The sequence below is a fragment of the Oxyura jamaicensis genome, chromosome 2, assembly GCF_011077185.1.
Source record: "Oxyura jamaicensis isolate SHBP4307 breed ruddy duck chromosome 2, BPBGC_Ojam_1.0, whole genome shotgun sequence".
Classification (NCBI taxonomy): Eukaryota; Metazoa; Chordata; class Aves; order Anseriformes; family Anatidae; genus Oxyura; species Oxyura jamaicensis.
The window spans coordinates 138,270,758-138,289,440 of record NC_048894.1 but is presented as its reverse complement, the minus strand read 5'-3'; the positions used below and the strand labels follow the sequence as shown (position 1 = coordinate 138,289,440).

General features: G+C 36.4%; 1 protein-coding gene across 22 annotated transcripts in view; it reads right to left on the bottom strand.

The window, feature by feature from the left end:
* Positions 1-18,683, bottom strand: part of RIMS2 (regulating synaptic membrane exocytosis 2) — a 457,720-nt gene that overhangs the window by 305,080 nt on the left and 133,957 nt on the right. For 7 of the 22 annotated variants that reach the window (XM_035316500.1, XM_035316496.1, XM_035316495.1 and 4 more), the window contains exon 1: positions 13,384-13,505. The exons of the other annotated variants lie outside the window; for them this stretch is intronic. In XM_035316500.1, the coding sequence (XP_035172391.1) occupies positions 13,384-13,505 (122 nt within the window). Of the gene's footprint in view, positions 1-13,383; positions 13,506-18,683 lie in introns of those variants that run through there. 22 annotated transcript variants of the gene reach the window in all.

Below are 18,683 nucleotides of genomic sequence, written 5' to 3'. Positions count from 1 at the left end.
TGCAATGCCATTTGCTAGGTGATTCATTTTACAATGGGGAATATTAAGAAATTTGAATGGACATTTAGTCTAGCCTTATATTGATATCATCATTCTTCAGGATTTTTTTAAAATCTCCTAAATGAATCTCTTTCATCCTTGCTGTTTAAGTAATTAATACATACATATGCTGCTAAGCTGTCTTCTTTCAACAATAATTAAACCAACCTGGGCATATTTCCATTTCTCTTTGCTATTCTATCTCATTTGTGGTGGTGGATTTGTGTTGTTGTTTTTTTTCATCTTCTTTTATTTCTTTTCTGAAATGTAGATTTGCTAAAAACATATTTCCAGAAATATGCTCAGTGATTCCAGTATATCAGAGTCTTATAGGACAGGATGTTCCATCCAAATTCACAAATACTCAAAAACTAAGATGGCATTTAATAGTTTATGAGTAGGCTGTAACCTGCAAGTCATGATTAGCCTCAACAGACACCTATGGGCTTTATATGGAAAACATTAAATTTGCGTTCTGCAAAAGGTGTTTATCTACAGCTCATTGCTTATTTCTAACAGTCTATATCATCATCTCAGTTCCTGAGTGATGCACAATGAACTTACGTTCCTAACTAGGAGTTCACATGTGAAGCTCCTGTCTCACAATAACTCAACTAGAACCCCAAACTATCATCTCCGAATAAAAAAAAAAAAAAGATGGTTTAGAGAAGAAATGCAAGGATGTTTGGGAGAAATACTGTAAGAACTTTTCATGGCAAAGTACAAAGCTATTTTATTATATTAGATTTACTGAGTGAAAAGACAGACATAGATATTGTAATCCTCTTTAACAAATAAATTGATTCTGTATATATCACTTAAAGGAATTATGCCAGCAATATAAAAACAATCTTTGTTGACTAATCAAGATCAATATGAAGATTCATGGAAAGTAATCTTTTAGTTAGCAAGTTTTAGTCTTTTAGTTAGCAGATTGCAGAGCTACAAAGAAAGTGAAAAAAGAAATAAAAGAAGCTGTACTAGTGCCTTACTCATTGTACTGTTTGTACAGATCTCAAAAAAATGAGACTTGCTATGTAAATATTTAAAATACTATTTTACTGGACTAGAACTCAAAAGCTAAAAGATCATTTCAAGACAGTTGTAAGCTTTACTGAGAGAACATCTAGAATACCTGAAATTTTTCTTTTCCTTTATACAATAAGCAAAGTTAAATTTTCTGCTTCAAATGGAAAAAAAAAAAATAGATTTTAGCATTAACTGTGGAACCAGTAATAATCCACAATAATACACCAATACTTTTATGAATGTAGTATCATTCCTGGTTAAGCATTCAAACCATCTTATTTATTATACATGATTATATACCACAAATAGAATGCAGCAGCCCTGCAGCAGAAAGTGCAGCTAATCAGCACAGAGTATATCATAGACAGAAAATATAATCAGGCGAAATGGAGGGCAGGCTTTCACTGCAGAGTTAATACATACTTGCTGCGATATTGACAGTATCCTTCCTCACAACCGCTCTCATAAACCTCTTCTTCCAATTCAGTAATGTTTCTAAATTGGACTTCCCAACATGTTTTGAGTACAGGTGAAGCCTGTGGTCTACATCCAAAGGACCCTACTAGGAATGCATCAGTTTCATGCTGGCATTAGTCAATCTGCAATCAGTATGAAGTGCATTAACATTAATCATTATAGTACTTTCTTATATATTTTTTCAGGGTATTCAGTTCAGTCTTGATGAAACACACACTAAAAATATAGTGCATCACGTGATTAAGCACAAAACATGTCACAATAACAGAAAATAAAATTTTCTTTCTAGATCTGCACAGTACATAGACTAATCTAGCACACCAATAACAGCAAAGCTTAGTTCAGAAATCTGAAATTAATATATTGGCCTGAAAACATTACCTTTTCTTGGTTTTAATTATATAACTTATAGTAATGTGTTCTATTCTGGGAAAAAAAAAAAAAAAAAAAGCCACCAATTTTACTAGTGCAAAACCATTTGAAAAACTAAAGCAAAGATAAATCATCTGGTTTTAGGTGTTGATATGGATAGGGAAAGATGCTAAATGTTTACCGAAGTGCTTTTGTTTTGAAATAGAACAAAATTTATCCCCCCATAGAGTATTACGTAGGGAAAAAAATGAAAGTTTCTGAAATGTGTTATTTAGATACATGGAGATAACAAAAAAATTAGCAACTACTCTATGGTCATAGCTTAAACTTTGCATTACGTGTCGAATGCCTGATGCATGATTGAAAGGGTATTCTATTATTTTGCAGCATTTTCTTATCATGGGAGAGAACTGAAACAGGGAAGGAAAAAATACAGATAGGCAAGGGACAGAAATAACACACTGCAATGAGTAGGTCTATATGATAAACTGTTTCCTATCTTATCGCCACACTGTCACACTCCTCAGAGTTCAGTGTACTTTTTCCACACATTTTCTTGGCAATTACAATGAACTAACATTATTTTCTTGAGAAAAAATGTATCATGCACTAACACATCGCTCCAAATTTGAAAATGTTATAATGAAACTCCCAGAATTGAAGTGGAGCTGATGTATTGCCAAAGACCTACTTAAGAAAAACATTTTTTTCTTCTTTTTACTTAGCTCATCTTCAGCTGAAGCAACGGTAGATCTAAAATTCATTCCAAATCTGACCTAAACTGTTGTTTTGATATCCACTTTCTCCAATCAAAGGTGAATATATGCAGCAGATTTTCTATGTATGACACAAGAACAGTTTAGATATCACTTATATGTAACCAAAATGAAATTCTGATTAATGTACCCTGCATAGCTTCAGTAGAAAAGTAATTATTGAAACAGCATTTAAACACTAATGATTATTCAAAAGGTTTCCCAATTAAAGGTTAGTAGGAAATGTTCACATTTCTCAGCTGCATTTATTTCTATATTTATCTGTGAACTCTAAAATACAGACATATTCGTAATGGATTACACCAACAGACCGGAATCCAGAACAGACCCCACTGCATTCGTTCCATGGAACTGCAATACAACCCACCAAAATCCAGATCCACAGGTTCTTCCCCAGTTTACCATCAGCAATAGCCACTGTAAATTAGTGATTTTTTTTGTGATTCACAGGAGGAGAAGGTATTTCTGTATACCAGTGCAATTTTATAAACAGAACCTCTGAGTAGTATGTACAGTTACGCAGCTTTTTAGAGTCTCCATTACGCTTAGCAAGTATTATCAAACACACTGCCCAACATCATCACACTTATTTCCCTGCAAATACAAAAACATTTGCTTCATATGTATATAAATATATGCTTGCTGAATTGTATTTAATTTATTTATATGTATGTAAATTTGTACATTTATATGTGTATTTATTTGTATGTATATAAATATATGCTTGAGAAATTGAGAAATTATGTTCAATTCTTAAATTAATTGAAAACACTCTGAAAGACCCATCCCAAGATGAAAAATCACTGTGGTGAGGATACAGCAGCTGTGTAGCTGACTATCTAAGGAAAAAATGTAGTTAGCAATACCATGCAATTTGCAGCTGGTATGACTGAGGGCATCCTCAGTGCAAGTGAAGGGTGTGCCACAAAATCCTTGTGCATCTCTAAGATATTCAAGCTATTCTGTCACATGGCCTGAAATCTAAAGGTGAACCCAAATTCCCAGAAAAGAGAATGAAAATTTCTTTGATCTCTCATTTGTGTATACGCGCACACCCAGCATCATGCTTTGTGGAAAATTATAAATTAAACTTCAGTCTGCCCATGACATATTGAATAGGAAATATATACTAGAAAACTCCAGCAGAGAAGTTCGTATTATTCTCCTGGCACTGCAAAAGAAATGTTGACAGTGGCAGGTGCAGAATTCAGACCCCTGCACCCCCCAGTTCTTTGACCGAATGATGCTGACATCTTCTTCTCATGCTGTAGTCTAAAATAAGAGATTTGAAATACCATTGCAGGTACTCCTTATACCCTGTGATTGTGCTTTGTACTGTGAATGAGCATACTTTGCCATTAACGATCTACACTCATCACAAGCTTTTCTGCACGTAAATTATTTGAATTGCTGTGGTTTTAAAACCATAATTCTTGTTGCATTTTAAATTCTTTTCTGTCCTCCCTGACACTTTTCCAAAACTTTCAGAACTGTAACAGTTAGATGAAGTAGGTTCTATTGGAAAAGTTCTTGAAAATAGGGCATTAGAGGCATTTATTATAGGTTATTTGAATAATGGTCAGGCACAGTGGTAGAGTCACTGTGATACAGAAGAGCTGTAAAATTTGGGTCTTCTTTAAAAAACACATTTTCATGTAATTTTACAGAGAACAATGCCACCAACAGCAGTGAAAAATGGAAGCTGTCAAGTGAACAGAACGCTGCCTGCCCCTGGGTTCCCAGCATCCGCATAAAATGCACTTGCTGTGAGTGCAATCTGAAGACGCAGGAGCAACACCCTAAAAAATAATACTAGGAAAATCAAGGAATGCAAAGGGCAATATTGGTATATAGAAGAAGAGGGGGTACGTTGGGAGGGGAGATTTTATGCTTGTGGTTTCAGCCAGTTTTCTTTAAGCTATTTTATATTTTTTTATTATGTTTGTATATCTACACTTGCAACTAAATTTTGCAGGACTGAGACAAGAAATCAGTAATTTGAGTGTATTTCATCTTGAAATTCTGAAGCCATCTTCTAATAGTGTTATAATCATCACATTCTTAAAACACTTCAAAAATAGTATTTTGATAGCATTACATGGAAAAAAAAATATTCAAATTTGTATCAATTTTTCTCATTTGTCATTTATTTAATAATGCAATATTTTTCACTTACAAATACACATAGATAATGCACACTAAGAGGCCCCCTCTTTGGTGCATAATAGTTAAACCACACACTAAACTTCTTTGGTTCAGAGTATTTCTTAGCAACTTCATATATTACTTTACAGATTTAGATTTCTGAGATTTAATTGAGATTTAATTAATTTTGATTTTTTAGGTTTAATTGCATTTCCTTGCCTGTCAGCTTAGTCTTGTGCACCTTTTAACAAGTAAAGGTTATTGTTCAGATTATAACATTAATGGCTGTTACAATCTAAAAGGCATGAACTAAAAACTAAGTTCTTAAAAGTATTAAGTCTCATGATAAAAAAGTATCTTGAATACCAGAAGATAGGACTTGGAAGTGTATCTTCACCAGACAGATAAGTCAAAAGTTGCAAGCAGAATTGGGTGTATTAATCAAGATGTATCTCAACCTTATAAATAAAGACAGTATGCAAATTCACTCTGACTTCAGTAAGATAAATCCAACCCAATTCTTGTTCTAAAATCAGTAAAAGTTTATATTTCAACAACTAAATCTGTAACCCATGCCATACTTAGACAAATTTGGGACAAAATTCTCCAATATGCAAGATTTTTATATCATTTCTCATTCTCACAGTTATTTTTTGTCAGGGTTAAGGGAAAATGGTTTTGCCTCCCTGTTGCAAAGCACAAGCTGAAGTGAAGCCAAGGGCTTGAAATATTTCCAACTTCTGCTTCAAGCCTCCTATCTAAGGGTAGGGCTAAAATGATACCACTAACTCCCATACTCACCTCAGATTTCACAATTTATCAAGGACCGATATTATTTTTTTATTATCCCTTTTATCAGAACCTTATGAAGCACCTGAAGCCCTGCTACCAATCTTTTTGGAACTGTTTCGAAACCTGGTATTTTCTCGAAATAAACCTTCGTTCTACCTTTTCACTGCAAGTGTGAACTCCTGGGGGATCTAAAGGGATGCTCTGCCCATAGTTAGCAGACGGAAGGTTAGCCCTGTCTCAGTGGTAAGGCAGGAAGAGCTGCAAGACTGCTCTCTTCCATCCTCGTTTATCCAGACCACACATCCAAAGTTTCCAATTTTATTGTGATATTCTGTGCATCTCTCAGCTGAGACCGTATTCAAGAGGTTTAAATAAGATTGGTCACCCTTCTAATTCTCTTCCTGCCCAGAACCACACTGTGCCAAGATCAAAAACAGAAAAAAACACTTCAAGAAGCGGATCAGGAAGAGGGCCCACACCAGAGAAGCGGCCTACCTCCTCCTTGCCGCTGCCAGGAGTCAGAAGAGGCCACAGAAGTGCCTCTACTGGCGAACACAAGGACGTATCTTAGTTGTAATCAGGAGAAGTTTGCTTTTTGAAGCACCATGTTTCCACAGTTCATTGTAAGTACTATTCCCGACACGGTAAATGAATGTTGCCATTAGTAGGCATGCTGGGCCATGAATGCGCAGGTGATTTAACTCACTGGTTGGCCTAGAAGGAAAAGAGCTAAAACAATAAAGAAAGGAGTGAAAACAAAAGGCGAGGGCCTCAATGAATGCTCTTCTGACACACTTAGTATTGAGCAATGGAGGCCTGGTGTAGACTCTTACCAGGGATTTTTGGCCATACAGGTGGGAAAGTGGAAATGTTTATGAATATGCATCTGAGCAGCTACAGCATATGGTCTGGCACATTGCCTTTGCCTCATACCAGAACGCCCAAGGAACACAAGGCGCTGTGGAACGGACTCACAAACCACCCAGGGCACTTCTACAGTGACAACACCCAAAGAAGGGTAAGATGGCTAGCTGGGGCTAGTTAGTGGCAGTCACCACAGCTCAGTCTACCACCAAATCACAGAATCACAGAATCACAGAATTTCTAGGTTGGAAGAGACCTCAGGATCATCAAGTCCAACCTCTGACCTAACACTAACAGTCCCCACTAAACCATATCCCTAAGCTCTACATCTAAACGTCTTTTAAAGACCTCCAGGGATGGTGACTCCACCACTTCCCTGGGCAGCCCGTTCCAATGTCTAACAACCCTTTCGGTAAAGAAGTTCTTCCTAACATCCAACCTAAAACTCCCCTGGCGCAACTTAAGCCCATTCCCCCTCGTCCTGTCACCAGGCACGTGGGAGAACAGACCAACCCCCACCTCGCTACAGCCTCCCTTCAGGTACCTGTAGAGAGCGATAAGGTCACCCCTGAGCCTCCTTTTCTCCAGGCTGAACAAGCCCAGCTCCCTCAGCCGCTCCTCGTAAGACTTGTTCTCCAGGCCCCTCACCAGCTTCGTAGCCCTTCTCTGGATCCCATAAAGGTCCATGGCTAAATTTTGATTTCTAGATGTCTGTTGGAACATGCACTTTTCATAAACCACTGGGCTCTTTAAACAGATCTCTTAAAATGTTTCAAGTCGTGCAGACAAAATCACTAGTCATTTTTTAATATCATGGCATCTCTCTTTTCTTCTGGAAAAAGACGGTAATACCCACATCTCATGAGGATGGTGTTAGGAATTACAGGAATTATCTGAGTTAGTCAAGAACAGAAAGGGATTCTTCTCATATGTTCTGATCAAAAATGTTGTACTCAATAACTCAAATATAGCTTAGATTTCTACTGCTCTCATGCTGGTTAATATATATATACATATATATATATATATATTTATCAAGTTTTAAGGCATGTTTAATTGGTTCTAAGTTTAGGGTGATTTAAATTCAAAAATTTAACATACCAACTGGATTGTGGTCAATTGTCCACATTTGACCTCTCCTCTTTTTCCTTCCTGGTGGGAAGTTGCAACCACGTGCCAGGTAGGATATTATTAGCATCCTCATGTAACAGTAGCTGATGCACAAAGAGAATAGAGAGAAACCTGTTACGGCTGCAAATATCCCCAGCTCTGTGAGTCTCACAGAGGAAGCATATGTCACTTTATTAAATCTGCAGCAACTGAGGTGGAAGTAACAGAAGGTAGCTCTCTCCAGAGCTGGAAGAGATAGGAAGGGAGATGGTTCTCTAAGGAAATCTCTCTCTTACTTTTCTCTCTCTGACGGGTTTTTTCCCCAGAAAAAGGGATTTAAAAAACCAGCCAAAAAAAAAAAAAAAAAAAAAAAAAAGAATCAACAGCTGCCAAGATGCAATACAGAACTTCTTCCCAAAAAGAAATAGCTTCAGGGCATGTTCAGTTTCTTCTTGCATGGGAAACAGAAAAATGAGGAGGAAACTAATATACTTGTGCTGCTTGCCCCACATTCTCCCAGAGTAGCAAATCAAGGGCCAAAGGATGGATGGTGTTCAATATACTTGTTCACAACTCAAAGAGGACGTGGTGTGCTCTGTGAGGACGCAGGGCAAAGGCGCAAAAAGTCCAAATGTGGTCACTAATTTCATCACTGAGTTCCCTCACCTCTGCTGTCTGCTCCACTTCATTGGGTTGTTGTGGTAGTGGGCTTTTTTGTAATCCAGAAGCTTGAAATTTTTAAACGAGTTACAGGAAGAAGAGGAAGTTAAAAAGTTCTCCTTATTCTGACAGCTGCTTTCCATGGGATACTAGGAAATAAAGCTGTAAGAGTTTCTCTCTGCCTTTTATATACAACCTGTTGTCTTTGTCTTATATACAACCTCTTTTCCCCTTGTGTTTATAGAAGTTTATATATATTCATAGGCATTCACCTCAAAATGGTTCACGACTCCAATTTTAGGTGAAAAAAGATAGATGGTCACATGACATGGCTAACCTCTCTGAAGTAATGCAGAGATGTAGGGCTGGTGTTAGCTTAGTTTTGGAATCCTGATCGTGCCTGATTTAACACACAGTTAAGAACTGGGGAAAAATAGCTTTACTATGCCTTTGACTCATCAAGGAAAAAAGTATCTAGAGGAGGAATACAAATAAATGTTCTGGATTTTTTTCTAGCATCACATGGCTTTTCAACTGATGAAGCACATCAGCTGAAAAATTCAGGAAATGGTTTAAGATGGGTTTGTATGTATCTAGTAGGGAAGTGAAAATCCCAACAAACAACATTGTTAAAGGCAGCTATGGACAAGCTCCGTTCTGAATGGGAGGGAGGCAGTTTCAGTTATTACTCGGTACCGTATGTCAGAATATGGACAACAGACTCAGTTCTAATGTCATTGCTGTGTTTTTATCCTTGACTCTTGGACTAGAAATACGTGTAAAAGCAACATACCCGTAAAATTATTGCAAACCCCATGCTTTGTTGAACCTATACAGAGTCAGGAAAATTAAAAAATCTGTTCTGCAGAAGTATCTCCACAAAATCATTTCCCAACAGGGAACAGAAAATGATCTTTTTCCTTCAATGTCAAAGTAATCATTAATTGCACCATGATGAATAACCAATGTCTGTGCCAGTAATTCTTGACATCATGTGATGGCTTAACTATAAAATGGAGCATTAGTAAATAGCTCATAGGTATATTCAAGAAATAAAACAGAAAATTAAATAATGAAAATAAATAATATTTTTCCACTAAGATGTTATTTTCTGTGTAAATATCTGGTTTCATAAATGGGATAATATATTAGTTATTTTAGTAACCTTTTGAAAATCAGCAAACTTATATAAAAGATGCTTACTAAGGAGTTCAAAAAGTGTAAATGCTTAAGACTCTCTAAAAATAATGGGTTTAAATTTAATGAAATAAAATATAGTCTACTTTTTTAAACTAGGTGTGTCTAATGTCTAAACATGGACCATTCCAGAGCCTCTGCTGTACATAGAATTTGTGGTGAGAACAACCTTGGTACTTGGGGCAGAATATAAGTTATCTTATGCCCCTGTGTGGCCAACCTATACAACAAACTCACCTTCACAAAGCTGTAACAAAAAATAAATAAATAAATAAATAAATAAAATTAACATGCTGTGGGGACAAACTAGGTTTAGGTAAATCCCCTGCTTTCCATTCTCAGAAAAACCCTGCTAATACATACTGCAATGGTAAAATTAGACTGATACTCCTCTGTGCCATTTGTATCAATTTTAGCCACAAAAGATACTCGCCATAATGCAGTGATGTGTTAATCTGAATATTGCCCAAAGCAACTGTGACTTCTCAAAGTGTGCTGCTACAAATAAAGCATCTGACAGCACAGTATTTGTTCCCTGAACTCTAAATGAAGAATGACGATCAGAATATCCAACATATCTGATAATTAAAGGCTTTTAAAGACATTCAGAAACTTTATCTAATTGTCCTTACTCATGTGGATGACAGTTAACGTCATCAGAAAGAAATTAGAGTTCAAAAATCTGGAGCTCCTTTAGATGCTGCTGTGCAATTTGGATGTAATGTAAGCACTTGGTATGCTTTCAGAATCAAGAGAAAACTCTCCCGATTTCTTTCCCTAGCCTTTCCTTTCCCAGACACATGAAGACTTTACTCCCCACACTAGTTGTTTACCAAATGCCCAGAATACAAAACAATTCTACTGGCTTCTTATCTTTAGGTAATTCTAATAATTTGCCAACAAAAGCAACCTATTGCAGGGGAAATAGCACTGCATGCACAGGGTACGTGGAACACGATTTTGAAGTGAACTCCTAGCACGTACTGCTTCAGCTGGCCAGAGCTGGTAATGTGGGACAGGAGACGTGCAGGACCAGGAGGAAGATCCCGTAAAGCTCGCCCTTTTACACCCACAACAGCATCTTACTAAAAACCGAACTGCAATGTTCCTCCGGCTGAAGCTGTTAGCAGAGGCTAGCTAACGCCATTTCAATGGTAAAATCAATCTAACTCATGAGGAGTTGTGTCATTTGGGTCCTCTCACACCAGCTACTGTAACACAAAAAGCATGCAATGAAAAGCCAACTCATGTAAGGTTTCTATGTAAAATGACACAAAAGCAGTTTAATATATATTCCTGCTAATATTTGCTATAATACCAGAATGCCAAGGACACAATAACTGGCTTTCCAAAAACAAAATCACAGCATACCTAAACTTCGGAAGAACTCTTAATGCAGATCATGTGAAAATTAACAGGAATGTATTTTCAGTTATGGTTATATGCATACTACCTATTTCCCTATGACTTTTTTAGTATTTTATTACCTGCTGTGCTATTAGTATGGGTAAGCCTGTTTTCTCCACATTATTGCTTTGTATACCAGCAGTTAATCACTTTGTGCTTAACGTCAGCTGTTATCTTTCTGGACTCTGACTTCTACTTTTTAGATATAAAAAGAGACTGAAAATAAAACTGAAAAAGCACAAAATGCATCTCTTCATAGTCTGAATTTTAACTTCAAAGCTCGAAGAGACAGACCATGTTATACCTCGGTAAAGCACAATCTTTTACGTGCTGTAGGTATTTTAGTTTTCCTTGCTACAGTTTTGATGCACAACCAGGTTTTAGCAAGTATGTTACTTTAATAATGCAAAACTCAGTGAAAAATCTACCTAAAATATATACTACATTGATAGAATCAGAAAAATTAAAATATAATTTTCAATGAGTAAGACAATAAAAAGGAGTACCCTCCAAAATAAATGTAGGCAAGACTTTTAGTGACTACTCAGTATGTGACTTCTTCAAAGCCCTTTTATGATGACTAAATTTAAAATACCTGATCTGAATTTAGACAGAATCTCTTTACTCTGTAAGTTTAAATAACTTTCAACTAATAAAAAAGTTTAAATAACACAGAAAGCATGACTTGTCTACCATGGTTACTGCTGCATATTGTTAAAAAAATGCACAATGCTTTGCATTGGTACCCAGAAAAACATTAAACAGCTTCTTACAAATGTAGAAATATTCTCATCCTGAACCTGACAGCCCATACGGGGTGGGAGGCTGGGTTTCCAGTAATCCTTTCTTCTTTGCCGTTCTTCTAGAATAAATATAAATCTCAGGCACAACAAATGCAATCAAATATTTCTCTGCTGCCTTTTGATTGGAAACTTCTATCATTTGCAGCTTTTGCATGAGACTTACAACAAAATACACACCTAAAAGCAGTACGCAGGCGTATCTGTACAAAATTAAGAAGAAGCATGCACCTTGATCTGCAAAAAGCAGGCACTTTGATCTGCAAAAACAGATACAGGGAACCAGGAATCGGTTTGTAGATGACTGGAACAGTTGCTAAGGGCTTTGTTGGTTGCTGCAGGCCTGGAACGATGCACTTGGAAATATGCACTGTTTTACAATCACTGTTGATAATACACGAATTATTGCTCCATTTTGGTGAGCTTCAAAGCTCTCACAGCACACTAAAGGGAGGTAAGGAAAATCCCACAGACTACAGATTTCATTTATATCTAAAAGAATCTTGATTCACTAAACTGATCGTGATTACTAAAGCTGCCTCCCCAGTTCTGCATGCCTAAATAGAAATTCACAGCCACGATACGAGAACTCGAAAGCTGTAACATTAAAGAAATATTAAAATATTTATAAAAGAAACATCAGGAGTAAGGGAGAGAATCCTTAGAACAACGCTCTGGGAAATAACAGTTTTCTGAAGTATTAAATACAAATATCATTGCATTGAAGCAAGGATATCCCATTTAAAAGGGATTTCTCCCACAGATACAGAGAAGATTAAAACGCTGGATACAGTCTCTGCAATATTACTTCCACGCTTTTTCCAGAATGTTTCCATCGGTGCACTATCTTTATAAAAAAACTACAGGATTCCTCTTCTCCCCGATCTGCACCCACAGGCTTTTAGATACATTTCTTAATCATTTTTTTCTGTTAATATTTAATAGCAGTTTGAAAAAGTTCTAAACATCAGTATTACGGCATTATCTTTACTGAATGCAACAAAAATGAGTTCTTACAAATTCAGTTTCCTCTCAGAAATAAAACTCAGCAGCCAATTTAATAACCATCTCCCACAAATAAACAACAACTTCTCCCCATCGTCTCTGATTTCCACAAAACAATAGCTGTACATAACAGGATAGCCTACAGAGCTGACCGACCTACTGCAAAGCATCCCCTGATCAGCTGTAATTTGGCTAGTTAAAGCCATTAGTGAAAAGCATCGCACACAGCATCAAAGTCTTCTAAAAATAAGGAACTGCTGTCTGCCTGTGTTGCAAATGGTATGCAGGGCTCCTCATTTACATCCTCCAGCAAATTATATATGGTTAAACAGGCACATCTCTGAGCATTTAATCCTTTCACTGCCACATCCACACAGAAATCATTTTCCCAGACAAATTTGTTTATGATTATTTAATATGCTTTAAGGATTATAGCTAATAATGCGAGCTTCTAATGGCAGCTAATGTATTTGGAAGATACATATCCATCTTTAATATTTTATTCTATCTGTGCTGGCTTTATTTCTGCAGACTGACTTCTCATTCAAATCCTTACATAAAAGCACCAACAGAAGAGAGTCACTGCTACCATAAAAATGTTAATGTTTAGGAGTGTAATTAGAAAGGCATCGCACTGAAAAACATGCAAATAGATTGCTATCAGCACAAGCATAGAAATGGTAAGGGAAACATGCTTCATTTCTACTTACCTAGTATTGTTCAGCGTCTGTCCAAAAAGATCATTTTGTAAAATATTTGGAGGGGAAGAGAAAACCCCATGAAAATGAGATAAAACAGAATTGCAGACCTGGCGCAGTGTCTCAAATTGCATTTTCTCTTTCCTTCCCTTCTATTTTTCTTCACCACCTGTCTTAAAAGTCATCTATTTTGCACACACCATCAAATGCAAACATGCCAATCAAGTTCCATATTTCTCCTGGTCTCTGTAAAAACTGTGCCTAAATGAGCAGGGGCTGATAGTTAATTGTACAGTCATTATTCTTCTAATTCAGTCGTAGAAGATTTAGTACCCGTGCGGCTTTCTCCTGACTGTAGCAAGAATTCTAAACAGCAGTAAGCTTTTTGGGCATTCCCAGCTGAAGTGTGAAGCTGAGCTGCTTTCATGTACTCTACTCATATTTCTCTAAGCCTATTAAAAACACGCAGTGAATAGATGCTGTCGTCAGGAGTTTCAGCACATCTGGCTGCCAGCAATAAAATCTCAGAAGTAATAAAAATGAGGACAAGGCATCCTCACACTGTTACTACTGTCTAAGAGGAGGAGGATTTCTGCATCTTCCCCTCCTCCTTCCCTCCCCTGTAAAAATGACTAACACCAGTGGCCGTGTATGTAAGTCGGGTTTTTTTTAATGTAAAGGCAGCTGAACAGGACGGACAGACCACTCAAAAAACATTTTCACATAATAAATAACATGTAGCTGAGACTGTAATGATAGACCTTTTGTCTCATCGGGAAGGCTATACCGTACCTCACATGAGATAACAGGTTTTTCATTGCAAACATTTAAATGTAGGACCAATTCATGGCTGAAGCAGGCAGTATGCATCTTATACGCTACTGCTCTGATAGGTACTGCACATGCAGCATCGAGGCAATGATTTAGCATTGAAAACTTGAAAAATCACCAAAAGGAATTGTTGCATTCTATATCTATATATAATGTATGTATGTACGTATTACATTTCAAAATTAGAAGCCCTTAGCACCTTTTAAAAGTTCACTGCACAGAATCAACCATGCTAGAACGGAGCCAAATCAGTCACATCTTCAGGTGCTCCATACCTGCCCACTTCCCGGCAAAGCCCCTGTCTTAGGAGCCGGTGCACGTACAGAATAAGAAGTCAAAGAGCAAGAAGCAGAAGCAGACTTTTAACAGAGGACCACAGCAAAATCCTGCAGCAGAATATGCACGGTGAATACTACTGAATGTACAGAAAACAAGTACCCCTGGCTCAAAGCATGTTTTCCTTTTTTCTTTCAATACTTGTGCCAGATTAGAGGATAAGGTTACATAACATTACAGAATATATTCTACCATCAAATTGAAAAACAACAATTAAAAAGATTTGCCTTAGAATATCTTATTTACTATGCGCAGCTTTTACCATCTTAGCACTAATTACAAAATCTCTAAATAAACCAACATAAAATGAGGGCCATTATTAAAGCTCTTCCACTGAAAGCGATTTTAATCCCAGAAGATATGGGGAATAAGCAACCTTCCAGCTAATTAAAGTGTTGTTTTGATGTGCTCTGAATGGAGTACCCATCTATGCTTCTTTGGCCAGAAGGACGGCAGCTACAACTGAAATTTTTAAGGAAAAAAAAAAAAAAGAAAGAAAGAAAACAGGAACAAATTCAACTATAGGCCTCCCTAAAAAGGATCTCAAAGACTTCCAACCCACACCTAAGTTAAACTTGTCAAAAGAGGAACAGAGAAAATACCAACTAATGAAGCTATTCCCAAATATTCCTGTTTTCACATGGAAACTTACAAAGCATTACACAAAATAATTTTTAATATCTATTTATTTTTTTTAATCTACTTAATTTTTAGTATCTACTACATTTATTCCTACAGCATACTGTGCATTATGGAAACATTTGTATTTTGTGGTTAAAAATACTAGGCTACATGTATGGCAAAGTTGGGAACTGCCGAGGTCCTGGAGTAGGGACTAATGAGGACTTATGGCTATCTTGCTGTAACAAAATGAAAACTTTACACTAGGTAACCAGCTTGTCCACATTACTTGGCAATTCATGTTTGTAATACAGGAAATTTTACCTTCACTTAATTCCATCTGAAAGACAGTATATGGAAAATACTACTGCAAGAAACAGAACCATGTTGTTACAAATGATTCCAGTTATTCGAGTAATTATTAGCCTCATATGCACTCATATAACAATATGGAGACAATTCTGACCATGGAGTAGCTACAAGACCAATATTTTATCATATATTTCAACTAGATCAACATTTTGTTGTGTAACTTATGGATAGTTATCAAAGCCAAAATGTTCTTGTAGCTGCAACCAAGGTCTGAATATTTGACTTTCACCTACGTCTTCATTTTCAGATATTTAAGTTTTTCAGTGATTTTTCAGATATGGAAGTTATGAGATGCATTCTTCTTTTGCAAAATTGTTCTAAACCTACTAAGAAATAGGATATATATTTAAAATTTCTCTTTTTTTGATTTTCTTCTGGAGTAAGGAATCAATAGCACTCTGCAAATACCCATGTAAGGATATTGTTTCATGAGAAGACAAAAGTAAAGAGAGACTTTTTAAAGGCATATACTCCATAGATGCAATTAGAAGAAAACTCGTTTATAATGATGCGAGGTTTTTGAGCAACACACATTTTTTGGACATCTGTAATTTTTAATTAAGATGTAAGTTACTGTTGACTGGAAAAGTATTAATTTTTATTTCAAAGAATAAATATGGGACAGAAAAATAAACAGAATTTCTTTCTTTTGCTCTCACAGAGACCCCTTTGGCAAAGGGACAATTCCTTCCCATATTCACTAGGTGGCCTGTATTATTATAATCACTTTGTAAGGTAGGCTTCTTACTAAACCTTCTCATTCCTTACTTACACCTTTACCAAAACGTAATTGTTTGGGCTGAAAAGAATGACGGAAGCAAGAGGCATAACAAGAGCAGGTCGGAGGGGACAGAATAAAGGAGAATGAGCAGAGTGGGTTGTGCCCACTGAAGCACACATCCTTGCAGAACCAGAATAGAGCTGACAATCAAAAGAAGTCTGCGGAACCACAAGTGCAATTTATTTCCTGCACACTAATACTGTTGGAGAACAAAACAGTACAGGTACTAGTTGACTTATTGCAAGCCTGCTAGTGGGTTTTTTTTAAATGTTTCAGCATTTTTTGTATTAGAAAAGTTTCCTGTGGTGAAGGGCAGAGTGATTTAGTCTCCGTTTAAGAAAGAATATCCTCAGCATTCCCTTGTTAAAAGCCTCATGTAAGAGTTCTGGAAAAGGCACCAATTACTTTTACCCAATTTGATATTTAACTGCCGTATACTTGAGGTCTCCTCGTCACTTGTCACTCACTTGTCACCTTCCAATATATATACTGAAAGAAGAAGAGGTCCTATATACAAAAGCTTCCTTTTTCAAACAGTCCTTATTCAGTACTTCAACACGTATAAGGTAAACTAAACACAAGCATTTGTGATTCTGCCATTTCCTAATATCTGAGGGCCTGACTTAAGTAACTCTGATTTTGATTATTATATTTTGTGTTTATACTTGCACATACACATTCCTGCTAATTGTTGTTAAATAGTAATAATATCATTTCTATACAACTTTTACAAATGATTTCATACCAGGAAGATGAAATGCTTTAAAGATATTACATGGAATAGGAATAACAAGTACCAGATACTGTAAGTGACTATTTTGACATGGCTGAAATGGCCCATTTCGAAACAAAAAGGCAAACCTGGGATAGGATCATTGTATCCACTAAGCCAGGCCACGCTGCGATCCATACAGATACCTACTTCTCTAGCCAAAACGAATCTTAATAAACACCCTCCAGCTACAAACAGTTTGGAAGAAAAGTTCTTTCAGAAGGGTCTCAAGTGAGTATGGATATATTTCAACTTATATATTTATATTTCAAATGTAAGATTAAATTTCCTCTTGACCCCAGAATTCAGAAAGCTCATAAGGTAAATCTATTGTACAAAGCAAGTTGACAATATGTACAAATATGTTATCTCAAACACTACTTACAGGCATCGCTTCTTTATTATAGCCACACAGAACATCATTGCATAGAAAGTTGTAGCTTAAGCAAGGTGAAGATGTTCAACCTCATTAAAACTAGACTTCATAAGGAATTTATTATCATTCTGTGATAAAAGATACTATTAAATACAATCTGCAATAAAATCCATTCTTATTTACTGGATATTGCATGAAAGTAGTTTGATGGAATCAAATAAAATAGTGGAGATCAGCCAGTTGGAGTTTGGGAGCTGGAGTAGGTTGTTTATTTTACAGAAAGTCAAACCTCTATTTTTTTCATCTAGACAGTAATAAAACTGGGTAAGTAATAGTACATAAATCCCTGTCACACGTCTATTACATTACTCTCCTATCTGCCCTTAACAAACATTTATCTGAATACTTAAGGTAAAAATTTTTGGATTATTTTAAGTATTCTCATTATGACTGGAAAAAGCACCTGAACAAATACTTTTCAGACAGGTAAGATAACAAGAGTGACCTTGCACGTTGGCTAGTTTTATAACTGTTTATAAAACTACTAATTTGGGGTCAAATTAGCAAACTGATGCTCCAAGATGGGGCATGATTTTAAAGGACTAACTTAAATTTAATTCAGAAGTAAGATGAGCATTTGACTTAGCTACTGTAAATGGAATGTAACCAGACCTTCTTCTGGGGTAAAGCACACAGTCATTTGTATTTCATCACATCAATGTGCAAACATTCAGCTTCACATGAGACATTTTGCAAGTACTATGGCAAAATCTACAACCATAAACTTAAACACATGAGCACAGAAGTCATAGAAGCCAGTATTCTGAATATCTAAGATTGGAAATAGTAAAGAGAGGAAAGCAAATAAAGCCCCAGTCCCAAAATACAAAAGTACCTAAATCCAGGCTGCAGGGAAGCATCAGTCTCTGCTCAAGAATCGCAATAATGAATCCACTCCTTGAGCTGGCATCTGAGCAGACAGTCACAACGCACGTTTCTTTTTATTAAAGGAAGTCTGGTAGTTAGAATGGTGTCTGGGAACATGGAAAACTAAGTCCCAAGTTTCTCTTCTGCCTACCTCAAATATTCCCCAAAAGTCCATATGAACACCCTCTCGGTTAACCCAATGGGAATTTATCATCACTGAGGCAGTTCTGTTTCCCATAAAACTATTAAATATTGAAAGAACTGTTTAATTCACTGAGTTAAACATTCATTGAGAA